Source organism: Neopelma chrysocephalum, unplaced genomic scaffold (genome assembly GCF_003984885.1).
Source record: "Neopelma chrysocephalum unplaced genomic scaffold, ASM398488v2 Primary Assembly neopelma1_63, whole genome shotgun sequence".
Taxonomy (NCBI): Eukaryota; Metazoa; Chordata; class Aves; order Passeriformes; family Pipridae; genus Neopelma; species Neopelma chrysocephalum.
The window spans coordinates 15,639,838-15,652,675 of NW_020897720.1; the positions used below are offsets into that span (position 1 = coordinate 15,639,838).

At 48.1% G+C, this 12,838-nt stretch overlaps 1 protein-coding gene and 1 long non-coding RNA gene across 5 annotated transcripts in view; both read right to left on the reverse strand.

The window, feature by feature from the left end:
• GABRB2 (gamma-aminobutyric acid type A receptor beta2 subunit) overlaps positions 1 to 3,999 on the reverse strand; it is a 111,887-nt gene extending 107,888 nt beyond the window's left edge. Inside the window, exons 1-5 of one of the 4 annotated variants that reach the window (XM_027682991.1) lie at positions 3,948 to 3,999; positions 2,583 to 2,700; positions 1,568 to 1,800; positions 1,351 to 1,442; positions 430 to 497 (exon numbers count right to left, since the gene is read on the reverse strand). In XM_027682991.1, coding sequence (XP_027538792.1) covers positions 430 to 497; positions 1,351 to 1,442; positions 1,568 to 1,644 — 237 coding nt within the window. In that variant the 5' untranslated portion in view covers positions 1,645 to 1,800; positions 2,583 to 2,700; positions 3,948 to 3,999. Of the gene's footprint in view, positions 1 to 429; positions 498 to 1,350; positions 1,443 to 1,567; positions 1,801 to 2,582; positions 2,915 to 3,399; positions 3,534 to 3,947 lie in introns of those variants that run through there. The other 3 variants (XM_027682992.1, XM_027682990.1, XM_027682993.1) reach the window with 3 other exon arrangements.
• A 1,965-nt stretch (positions 4,000 to 5,964) lies between these two features.
• The window catches only part of LOC113967393, a 42,570-nt gene continuing 35,696 nt past the window's right edge, over positions 5,965 to 12,838 (reverse strand). The window contains exons 4-5 of the long non-coding RNA XR_003534155.1: positions 8,438 to 8,609; positions 5,965 to 6,067 (exon numbers count right to left, since the gene is read on the reverse strand). This is a non-coding gene — a long non-coding RNA (uncharacterized LOC113967393). The remainder of the gene's footprint in view (positions 6,068 to 8,437; positions 8,610 to 12,838) is intronic.

Here is a 12,838-nt window from a genome sequence, read left to right on the forward strand (position 1 = left end):
CGGGATACAGCGGGATACAGCGCTCCCATACACCGGCATATACTGGGATCCACCGGGATCCACCGCTCCCGATCCACCAGGATATACTGGGATCCACCGGGATACAGCGGGATCCACCGCTCCCGATCCACCGGGATCTACCGGGACACACCGATCCACCGGCATCCACTGGGAGACACCGCTCCCGATCCACCGGCATCCACCGCTCCCGATCCACCGGGATACACCGGCAGCCACCGCTCCCGATCCACCGGCATCCATCGCTCCCACCGCTCCCGCGGACCCCGCTTCTCCCCCGCCCCGCACCCCCGGGACCGGCGGCCCCGCCCCGTTGTCACCCGGGGCACGAGGCCGCGCGGGGCCCGCGGGCACCGCTCCGCCCTGGCAGGGGCGGGCGAAGCGACGGCCACCCCCACCCCAAATACTCACCATATTGACTTCCGAGACCATATCTATACTGGCAATGTCTATGTTCATGCCCACAGCCACTGGGGGACCTGCAAACCGACAAGATGGTCCGCAATGTGAGCTCTGGGAACTTAACTCGTTCTTACCACAGTTCGCTGCTGGGCGAAGGCAGCGTACACATGAATCGTCGTTTAAGCATAACCAGAAAGTCAGGAGGAAGGCAAGAAGTGCTCCTCACTCCTTCCCACCCCCACCCCCCCCCGGCGAGCCGCTGGTCCCGCGGGACCGAGCCGTGCCCACCGAGCCGTGCCTTCCCGGGCTCACCCCCCGCGCCCCCAGAGCCCGGCCGTGCTTTATGTAACCGGCACACACGTGCTGGCACCGGGGCCCCGCTCCGCTCCCTCCCGACACCCCCAGCCCCGCGCCCGGGAACGGCGGCCACCGAGCCCCGGGGGAGGGATGGGGGGGACGAGGGACCACCCCCAGCGAACACGTCCGAAATAAACAAACTAGTTCGAAGCAGGAGCACGCAGGGGGTTAAATGACATTTTTGTATCAGTTAACAGCACATCCTGTACTCAAAAATAGTAACTGTGATCGCAGGCATATTATGCTGAAAGGAACAAAGGTTGGGTAAACTTAAGAGAGATTTGCATCTCGATAAAACCAGTTAAACGAGGGTTTAATTACGGGTTAATAAAGTATCAGCACACACAAAAAATGAGGGACCGATTACGAATATGCAAGCGATTTAAGTGATCGCATTAAGAGCATCCTGTGCTAAGAAAATTAACAATGGGTTTAACTTTGGATCAGCTTGAGAAAATGGCAACACCCCCCCTCCAAAGCAACAGCACCCACAACACGTTTGAACCCCCCCCACACACCAAAGGTACACAGCCCGGATATGCAACCTCTCTTATTCAAAAGCAGTCAAATTACCTCCAAAATCTGGCCTCAAGCGAATATCATAGCCCTTCAGCAGTCTATCCACGGTCTCTTTTACCAGTGACATATTACTAGGGTCATTGACACTAAAGAAAAAAAAAGAACAATACTATATTATTCCTGATTTCTCAGCCCCCAGCTGTACATTCCTCTCAGCAGCAGCATGCATTGCAATTCAAAGTAAAGGAAAAGAGATACCTCCATCGCTTACCTCTGTGCACACACCGCGGCTATTATTAAAGGGAATGACCAAATCCCAAAGTAACCCTTTCTCCGGACTCTCAGCATCCCTTTAGCTTTTGATATGATTTAGGGTTTCAGTGAAGAGAAGAAGAGATCCAACTTATTCTGGCCAGTGCAGTAATTCTAATGTGAAGCGCATGCGCACGGCGTACCACAACATCAAAAGGAGCAGTGGTTGCTGCTGGAGATGGAGCAAATTTCCTTGCCAAAAAAAAAAAATTAAAGGGGAAGAAGGAAATGCATTATTTAAAAAAAAAAACCAAACAAACAAAACTCATCCACAGGAGGATCCAGTATATTTTTGTTGTCCTTTTTGTTAGAATAGAATATAAATCACAGCAAGAAGAGAAGTTTCAGGAGTTGCAGGGTACGGCGGCTTTGCAACCTAGTTTAGGGAAGGGGGGGCTGGACGGACTCGGCTTAGGCAGAGGGAGAATAGGTTAAAAAGGGGAATGCACAGCGTACGTATGGGGACAGGTGGGGGAGAGAGGGGGCAGCTTAACTTTTTGGTCCCTGGAAAGAACCGCCTGAAGCGAGGAGAGGTGCGGGTGAAGGAGCCGGTGCTGGCAACGGGGGCGGGCGGGGGGGAGGAGGGGAGATGGGCGCCTACAGTATTTCTCACGGAGAAAAAAAAATGATGACGAATAGTTTCTTGTAAGAGAGGATTAGGCTGTTTCTTCCCTCCCAGCGATGCCAGGCGCTGTTCCAGGAGCAGAGGCGCTGGGCACCGAGGGGGTCGCCGGTGCCACCGCGGGTCATTGGCTGGTGCCCGAGGGGCGGGCGCGGAGCCCCCCCGGCCCCGCTCCCCCGGCGCCTTTGCCACACACCGACCGATATTTAACCCGGGGATGCGAGTTCTTCAGGGAGAGCGAAACCTGGCCGCGGAGCTGGGGGAGGGAGGGGAGCCGAGGGGAAGAAAAACACCACCCTGCAAGGCTTTCAGTGACCATCCACACCCGGTGTAGGTGCATAAGCCCACTTACCTAAGCGGGTAAAACACCCGAGCTCTTCAAATGCAGCGTGTGATCCAGTTAATGCCTCGGAAGAAACAGGCGGCGAGCGAGAAGCTGATCTGGGGATGCTTTGAGTGACATTTAAATCCTGAGCAGAAAAAAAGATAGGAAGGAGAAGGGAAAAACCAGACTCCCGAAAAACAACAAACAGAGGAGCTAAATTATTCTTCTCCAATGCGCTTTGTGCTCGTCGCTCTTTACACCACCTCCTCCTCCTCAGGCACACGGCCCCGGCCCCGCCGATCCGATCCGTGCAGCTCCGCCGAGCCCAGCTGGGCGGGCACCGGCCGCGGCCGGCCCGGGAGCGCGGGCAAGGGATTGGGAACACTCGGGGCGGCAATTAACCAAAGAAACATTTAACTCGCTGCAGGAGGGTGGAGGAGCGGGGAAAAAAAAAAAAAAAAAAAAAAAAAGAAGGAGAGAAACAAGAGAAAACGGCGGGTGGTGGGGGAGGGACGAGGGTGTTGCACAGCGGGCGGGGTGGGCTGGGGAGCCCGGCGGGGCTCGGTGCCGGCGCGGGGCTGAGGCGCTCCGGAGCTCCCTGCCCTGCCCTGCCCTGCCCTGCCCTGCCCGGCCCCTCCCGCACCCCCGGAGAGCGGCGGGGCCGCCCCTCAGCGCGGGGGTGTCCGGCCCCAGCCCGGCCCGGCCCTGCCCTGCCCCAGCCCGCACCCCGCGCACCCCGCCCGGCTGAGGGAGCGCCGGGGAGCCCAGGGCCGGGGGCTGCGCGGGCGGACGGGGCGGCGGCTCCCGGGGAAGGGCTGAGGGGAGGCGGGGGGTGAAGCCTCACCTGAGGGGCGGAGAGGGGGGAGCGCTGCCCCCGAGAGACGGCGGAGCCGCCGAAAGGAGCGAACAACAGAGCCTGGCGCAGCCGGCAGCCCGGGGAGCTGGCAGAGCTGGCAGCCATTGAACACGGCCCGGCCGTGCCGCGGCTGGAGCGCTCGGCAGCGGGGGAGCCCCTCAGCCCCCACTGCCCCCGGAGCTGCCCCTCTACCCCCGCAGCCCCCGCAGCCGCCCCTGTGCCCCGGCAGCGCTCGCACCGCCCCGCGGTGCCTTCGAGCTCCGGGGAGCGCCTGCCTGGGCTTTTCTTACAGCAACGAGCATCCAAACACATCTTCTGGGGGGCTGGGGGCAATTCCTCAGGCGTATTTTTACCGTCTTCTCCTGTTTGTCACAATTGGAATTACACAAAGTGAGAAAATACACTTTTCCAGCTGAAATTGCCAAGCGGGTACGTGTGATAAATGTGTCTCGTTCGTGTATTGACAAGAAAAAAAACCCAAACGCGTTAAAGAAACGTTTATGGATTTTTAAAGCCGCCCCCCCCCCAAGCCCCACCTCGTGTTCCAGCCTCGTTCGGCGGCCGATGCTCCGCTCCCTGCTCACCAGCGGGGTTTCTGTGCTCGCACAGCCAGGCTGCCTCTGCCAAACCTCTCGGAATTCAGCCCCGAAAGGAAGATGGTGGATACGCTGTGCAATGAATCATTTTACTTTAGATCTATAATAGGCACTTTTTTCTTCTGCAATCATATGATGAGAGCAGGAGGTCTCAAGATAAAACACTAATCCTGCCCTGTGAAATTCACCTGCAAACGCTAACTCGGGACTACAGCTGACACTCCTCATTTCTGAGCCTCTGCTATTAATTGCCGTTAGAGCACAGAAATGTGTCATTCACCACACCTGATTATGGACGAGATATCAACCTGAACCTGCTGCTGAAGGCTGGTAATATTCAGTGCTGCATTGACAGGGAGCTTTGATTTACATATCAACTCAAACTCAGGGGCAGAAAAGTAACACATTTTCATTGAGTGTTAGAATGGTACACAAAGAGAATGCAATCTATGCCAAAATATCTGGCATTTGTTCTTTGCTCTGGTATATGCAGGGAACACTTGTTCTGGGCCCAGAGCACCACTGTGCCATGTGTAGTGAAACCTACTCTCAGTCTTTCTGGCTCTTCCAGCAGAAAGGAACTGAACATATCTCGAATGAATTCAATACATGTGGCTATTGCTGTGTATTATTGTGGAAAATTAAAGTATATCCTTGGGTTTGGGAAGTGTAAAGGCACTACTGAACCATGTTTGGGATGATCTGCATAACTCACTATGTCTGTAAATGTACCACTGTCTGAACAGATCTATGGCAGTAACACTCTCTTAGCACCATTTCAGGCTCTGTATGCCCACACCAGCCTATGACACAACATTATATACTGACAGAGTACAAACTCATACAATACTTTACCTTTTGCAAAGGTTCTCATACTTTGCTATGCACTTTGACATTACTACTCTTTCTCTGACCACAGGGTTCTGGTCTGTCTCTGCCATTTAAAATTTCTTATCGCCTTCAAAATCTCTCATTTATTTTAAGCAACTTGTCAAAGAAATCATTCTCCTCTTTTTCTCACTCGTTTCTGTGTGTTTGATTGAAAACTAGAGGAAGTAACTGGTGTGAACACCAGTATTGGCAAGGTGCAGAGCCGTTCACGTGACATGTTTAAGGATTGCTGAGACTTTGGGTGTCTTACAATGGGCAAATAACCTGGTTCCCAGCTGGATATGGTACTTGTAGCTCTAAAAATATCTCAATTAGACTACAAGTACTGTAAGCTCACAGAGAAGCCAGCAAAGATGGTCATGTTTTAAACAGCGATTGTAGATTATTTTGATTCTTAGCTTTCAAGATTGAGGAGTGCAAAAAACCAGCCCCAAGCTGGAATCCTCCATACGAATGGCCCCCAGCCCTTGCTGGGCAGTGTGTGACACTGGGAAAGAAACGGGCTAGAAAGGAACATCGTATTTTCCTGTCACAAGTTATATCCCAGGCCATGTACTAAGAATTCCAAAGGATTTTCAAATGGCTTTCTGTAAATGTATAGATTATGTAAAAATAAGCTTTCAGGTAGAGTAGGAGTTTCAAGATAGATTCTCAAGTGATCCAATCACTCCAGTCAGTAGAGACAGAAGAGATGCTGATTGATGGCAGCCCAAGAGCAGTAGCCCTGTATCACAAGTAATGTACTAACAAGTGCAAAATCCCACTTAAAAAAAGATTCTTTTCACTGCACCCGAACAGGCTGGTATGAATACAGTTCTATGGAGGTGATGTTTCCAGAGCTTTTGAGCATTTGGATGAGATGGAGTAGTACAGAAATGCTCAGGTGAAAGTTGATTCCAGGTATCAGATAAGACATAATTCTCTAATTTACAGAAGAATGTTAATAATAAAATACTTTGATACATGATTTCAATTTCCAACTTCTGTAAAGCCATACATTCATGTAAAAGAAAACAAAATATAGTCAACCCTTGTAGAAATTTTCTGAACAAGGTTTCAATATACTTTATCTTGTTTTACTTGTCATTTTAGGTCTTCAGATCTAGGGTGTCCCAGTCCATGCATCATGCAGCATCCCATTAGCAATCAGTCTGTCCACATAAAGATCCCTGTTACATCACATACACAGAAAAATTATTCATGCAGGTGTGCCTTGATTCTGCTTTTCATGGGCAGTGGAATTCACCTTTGCACAGTGACAATCTTCTGGGATTTACAGGTTGACATCGGCTTCAGCTCCCGTGTATCTGAGAGAATCCAAACTGGCAAATTTACTGACAAAAGCAATGGGGGATGACCTGCCAGTTATACTGCTCTTGGCCCTTAAAAAACTATGAAATTATTAGTATTGTGCAGAAACTGAGTCTGATAAGTTGCTTAGGGATCAAGTACCACTTGATACAAGCATGAGCTTCACTTAATTGTAAAAGAAGACCAAATGGGAGGGGCAATTAATAATCACTTGCTGGTTTGCATAATTACATAGGATTTGATTTGCTGGAGCTCCTGTTTCTGTCACTCACTGTGCAGCCCCACAGGGTTACAGACACTGCACAGGAGAACTGCCCTGGTTCATGACCGAGGCTGTGCTTTGGGAGTCAAAGACCTGCTGTATCTTTGAACAGAAATCTTTTGTGTAGTTTGAGATCAGCAGATCTTAGATGTACATTGAAGAAAGTCTTTTAATGTGAAATTGAACTACAGGTTAAAAAAAAGTGCAAGGTTGTGCGAGGCATTCCCAGTGCTTTGATTGCAGCCAATTGTCATAACTCGGTGGGGACACAATGCCTGGCTCCTGGATTGAGAGCTGCAGTCCTTTGGCAAATCATGAAAGCACCACAAAAAGCCCTGTTTCCTTCAAAGTGGTAGAATAAATTAGTTTAAGAGCTATATAGACAGCAATTTTTTAATTCCTCAGTTTTAGCTCCACTGGCACTTAGATAGCTGGAAATACCTGCAGGATACACCCCCTTTGATAGGAAGGCAGGGCACAGTGAGGGATTGCATAGGGTAAGGATACTAAAACACTTAAAAGACAGCAAAAAATGTCCACCAAGATTGTGTCACTCTGTGTCTAAATCTCCTCCATGCTGTTTGTGGAAGATTCAGCCCTGAAAGAGACTGCAGAAACCTGTTATTAAATTAATGGAGTGGCATTTGTCTGCATCAGCTGATTGCAGGATTTGATCTTCCTTTCTAAGCTCTCTTGGACAGAGAGTTAGTTTCCTAAATTTTTTATACTGGGTAATACATTCCAAAATAGTGCTGTAAAAAATATCTGAGGGTTCTAAAACTGTTAGGTTAGAAGCTTTTGATGAAAACAATATTTTCTTTTTAAAGCCATGTAGCTTCAAACATCAGTCCTGGGACTGGTATAACTGCCTGCAAGTTTTAAGATGAAAATGGAAATCTACCTAGTTTGAGCTGGATTTTTCTTTAGGTGGAAGGACTTCACTTCTTCAGAGAACTCTTCCTCCTCATTACCACCACCTTGAACAGGGGAGGGGACAACAGGGGGGCAATTCAATAGGAAGAATCTAAGGAGAAGTACTATCAGTGGATCAGCAATACTCAAACTGCTCTCCAGGCAGACGTTTGCAGCAAGAGCTGGAGCACACAGGTCTGTGTCTCACTGTAAAACAGATTCCAGTTGTCCTTTTGTTGCTGTTCTAGAATGCGAGATGAAACTCTCTTTTACTTCAAGCCTTCTCCCAGCCCAGAGCAAACTTCACTGTCTCTCACCTTCTTTCACGCCCATCCCAAAAGTGCTTGTGTCAATAATCCTGTTCTTTACTCGCTGTCCTAAAACCTCAGCTAGTCCTGGTGAGGAGCAGATGTTCCCCAGTGCTGCAGGAAGCAGAAATACATGTTTTGTAGCACATTTTGCCCCTGACTGATCCTTTCACCTTTTGGTCTGCAGGGCAAATGTTTAAAGGGATTGATCCTTGTTTTACAGGTGATCTGCCTCTGTTTACAGTGCTGGAAGGTAGAAGTCTCACAGATAGATGTTTCTGTTCAGCAGCAATTACCAACTCTGAATGGAGCAGTTTTGCTGAGTTGAGAATGTTTTCAAAGGGCTGCATTACCCTCCACAGAAAGAGTATTGTTACTCAAAGGGTGTAGCATGGACATGGAGTGAGGGCCAGTCAGGGTGGCAAAGGCACCTGTCCAGCCCATGAAAAACACTGTTTCTGCTTAACCACAGAGAACACTTGAGGCAGCAACTTACCCTTTGTGGGTATGTATGCATCAAAACACATCTAAAGAAGTGCAAAACAGGTAAGATCAGATAAGTGAATGAACCACAAAAGTGAAATTTGACATGGGAGAATAAAATTAGCTTACCATGGAACACACAGTTGCAGGTCCTACAGGAAATTATGGTAATCCTGGGAAAATCAGAATGCCAGGACAGGAAAAAAACAAAGCAAAACACTCAAACAAACAACAAAACTGACAGTAATACTGTCAGTATTTACCATTGCATCCAAGGATCTCTCTAAAATACTTCAGTGTTGCTGTGGATCTTTCATCCAGCTCTGACCTGGCAGAGACCTCACTGATGCAAAGCAGTCAGTTTGTGCAGTGTTGCTGTGCCAGGTTCCCAGGTGACGTGGGTGAAGCACAGACTGAATAAGCACCCAGGTCCTGCTGAAATTAATGGCAAAATCCACATTCAGCTCAGGAACAGCAACTCCAAGGCCCATCATACAAAGCACTAAATGTTAGAAAACTGGAAGAGGCCCAAGAGTCATGATTATTCAATAACTTCTTAGCAATCTGGTCTCTACCATATTTCCAGGGAAATGAAAAAGAAATACTTTGGAATTTTTATCTAATGATGGAAATAAAAGCATCCTCACGTTCTTATATTTTTTGAAGCTACAGCTTTCAAAATAGAGGATGTGTGTTATTGTGGAGAGGTCAGAGACTGTTCCAGGTCCATTCCATCCTCAAGCAGTGGTTGGGGAGCTCAGAGAGGGTTTGAAGCCATTCTGAATTTGTTTGGAGTGACCTTCTCCCTAATGCCTGGGGACACACCATGTCTGTTCCCCACAGGCCAGCATAAGGTCACTGTCACGACTCCTACTGATCACTTTTCCAGACATGGACAGTTCAGTGAAATCTTAAACAGGGCAATAAAATTGTCTTCAGAGCCACTTTGAAGAGCTGTTTGGAGTTTGAGCAGCATCTTCCCAGCATTAGTCCCTATTCTGACATCTTACACTTAGTCAAAAATACAGGTGACACTGTCACAACTTATTTTTGAGGCTGTGGGTAAGAGTTCTCTTGTCAGGACAAGGCTGATGGATGTTGCTGTCATTCATTCATTCATTGGCAATTTTTTTCTTTTCTGACCCCAGCGCTTTTCTGATGCTGCTGTATAAATCCATATCCCACAGGAGATTTGTCCATTACTGCCACCTATAATTCTGCAAGAATGACCTCTTTTTTCCTTAAAGTTATTACAATGCAAAAGTTTATGATGATTCTAATTTATACTGCCTCTACAATCAACATGGTTCTTTCACCATTTCTACACTTCAGACTGGGTTTTGAGGAAAAAAGCCCAAACAACCACCTTCCATTTCCTTCTTCTACTTCCTCACTTTCACACATTCTCATAATAAATTTATTTGCCACAACAAACTTCTCTTTTGCATGGAATGAAAGCACTCACGTGTCATTCTTTTGCATCTCCTCACTAGTAACCCTGTCTTTCTTTTAAGAAAAGGATTTTCAAATTCTCATTCCTACAGCCTGTAACTGAGCAGATAAATGGTGAACAGTATAATAAATCCTTTTGAAATAGATGCATTAGTACAAGAAATAAATAACAACATCTGCAAACAGGAGAAGATTTAAGGTAAGTTTCACGGGGTTTAGGGAAAATTTACACTTCTGAAACATGACAAGATAAATATTTTCAGCCAATAACAAAAGACACAAATACATAAACAGAAATAGGGGTCTGTGTAAACATTTGGGACCACAGAGTGTGTTTTTATGGTTTGTACAAAGTTAGAGGGGCAGGTGCCCTGAATCCTGAAAAGAAACAGGAATTTCAAGTCAAAGGTTGTTTATCAATGACCTGCAGCCCTTCTTTGCATCCCCTCTGTGACAGGGACTCTCTTACTGCCCTCCTGTATCCAATCCAGCAGCAAAGCTCTGGAAGGTCCCAGCAGGTGATTTTGTCTTTTCCCAGGGCACTGAGGTTGTGGCTCAGTGTGACATGGGAAGGGCATCGTGTCCCTCCCCACCCCAACACTGCTGCCTGGACTGGGACATTGGATTTCTGTTCCTGGGCACCTGAGAGAGAACTCTTAGAATAAGATGGTCTTTTGGGGCCAATTTAGAGCCATTTCCAAGCAAACAATGTTGTGTCTGTGGGTCCTGTGTCAGAATCTAGAGAGGCCCACCCTGCAGGACAGTGTGACCCAGGGGGAGAACACCCACACAGCTGAGTCTGCTGGTCCTTGGAGAGATTAGAACAATCCTTAACAAAGTTTGTTAGGACAACTATCAAACCAAGTATAAATGAGCTGTATGGCACATCACAACAGAAATTAGTAAGACAGTGTAGTGGTTTGAACCAGGTTTTCCCCCTGAAACTAAGAAAGTGGTAACCCCCAGGGGGTGGTGACCCTTGGGGCTTGACCAATCAATGCTCCTGCAAAATATAAACATATCTCTGGAGACCGGAAAAGAAGCAGTAATACTTGTTGTGAGAAGAAGAGGTGGCCATGTTGTAGAGGCCACGAGGAGAAGGGGCTCCGGCCCCTTAGGGGGCTTTGCCCCCCCCCAGCCCCCGGTTGGGGGGCTGCAGGGACTCAGAATTGAACTAAGTGCCTGTGTCTGAGATGCCGAAGGAGTTTTCTCCACTGCGAGTGGGTGACGGAGCAGCAGGGACAGCAGCGTCCGAAGAGCAGTGGCAAAGAGCCAACTGATAAAGACCAAAGGAACAACATAAGCCAGTATGCAATCAGGGCAGACAGAGAGCTGTCTAAAGAGAAGGAAAAGAGAAGAGCCAGCAGCAGAAAAGCAGGACAAGAGACCCGAGCCAGCAGCAGGAAGAGAGTTTCGGAGGGTAAGAACTGGACAAACCAAAACCCCCAAACTCACTAGAGACCCCTCCAAGAAAGAGGAGGGGGTGGTGGACTGAGTGGAGTCCTAAAGTGCAGTATGCACTACAGAGAGGAGCTAAGAAGCTCCGGCCTCCTGAGAGCTCAGCCAGGATGGCCAAAGGAATGTGTGTGGAGGGGGTGACCTTGGGCTTTTTCCCCCCCCCTCCTTGCTGCGGCTTCAGAGAAGCTGGCAGCCATCTTTGAGGCAGAGCATGGGAGCTCTGCACAGGGGCTTGATTTCCCCTGAGGATACCAGACCGTCACGGAGACCCCGGTGCTTCGTGATATGACCATGGTGTAGCGGCCGTGTCTGGGGTTACGCAGCCCATGGAAAGACCCCCTGTTTGAAGACGGGGGCCGAGAGAGGCTTGGAAGACCTCCCTCGTGTGTGCTGGCAGAGAGCCAGCAACTACTACTGCTGCCTGAAAGAGAAGAAGAAAGCCTGCTGCCTAGAGAGAGACCTGTTGCTCAGAGACTGGAAGGGGTCTTTTCTTCTTCTTCTCTCCTGGACTTTTATTTGGAGGGAGAAGAGATTTGGCCCATTGTAAATATTACTGTCATGGTAGAGATAGATATAGAGTTAAGATTGTATGCAGTGTATTATAGTATAAGTATTTATTTGTATAGTCTTTGTAATATATTCCTTCCCCCATATTGAGTCTCGTGTTTTTGTCTGGAAAACCCATCTCACATGGGGTTGAGATGTGAGAGGGGGGCTAGGAATCAGAATTGGATTTTGGGCCTGCTGAAACCATGACAGACAGTTTTGAAAGTAATAAATAATTGCATCTTGAATCAGCTCATTCCGAAGCACAGAAGAGAAAAGGCCATTCCTGACTTTGTCTTAAGTAATTTTCTGAAATCATTCCTGTAAATATGATTGACCTGGTAAAGAAAAAAGCCCTTAATATAATTAAATTTGACATGTTTTGTAAGATCAAACTAAGCAGTAGTTTGCAACAGTGAAATTGAGGAGCCAGATTCTGTTCAAATGAGTGGGTTATAGCAGTTTGAAAGACAGTGAAGTAAAAGGAATAGAGAACTAAAATCCACAGGAAGCAGCCTGGAAAGCCATGCTGTTAGACAGTCAGAGCAGAGCTCTGGAAACTCTTGTTTATCAAATCATGAATATGCAGTGGGCAGAGCAGGTACTGAAGGGGTGTAAATGTAAAGTTTGTAGGCCTCCAAGCCACTTTTTCTGAATGGAACTCAAATTATGGCAGCAAGTAAAATTCTAAACTGTGGCTGCCTAAGAGGCTACAATTCCAATATGACTGCCAAAAATGAGAACAAAATGCAGTACAAAACAAACTGTGGAAGCTTAGCAGAATGCATGTGGGATGTCAGTACCCCCAGAGATCTTTCAGTGAGACAATCTTTTCTACTTAGCTCTTCAGACACAGTGAATACAAGGAACTCACACAGAGCAGTGAAGTAGAAAGCAGCTTTTGAGGCATTCCCGAAGATACAGGTATCAAACAGTCTGAGCAGCAGATATACTAAGACTGAAGGAGCACATTGCCTCTGAATTTGTACCTTTCACAAACACATCTACTCTCCTGTATCCTTGGCAGGGCTTCCTGTGGAATTACATCCAGCCCAGGATCGTGAGCTCAGCCCCAGCAGCACCAGCTCAGCAGGCACTAACGAGTCAGGCTGAGCCCAGAGAGCCCTGCAGGCCTTCCCAGCTCAGCCCCTGCTGCTGGGGCTCAGCCCTGGCATCTGAAACTCAGCCCTGGCATCTGAAACTCAGCC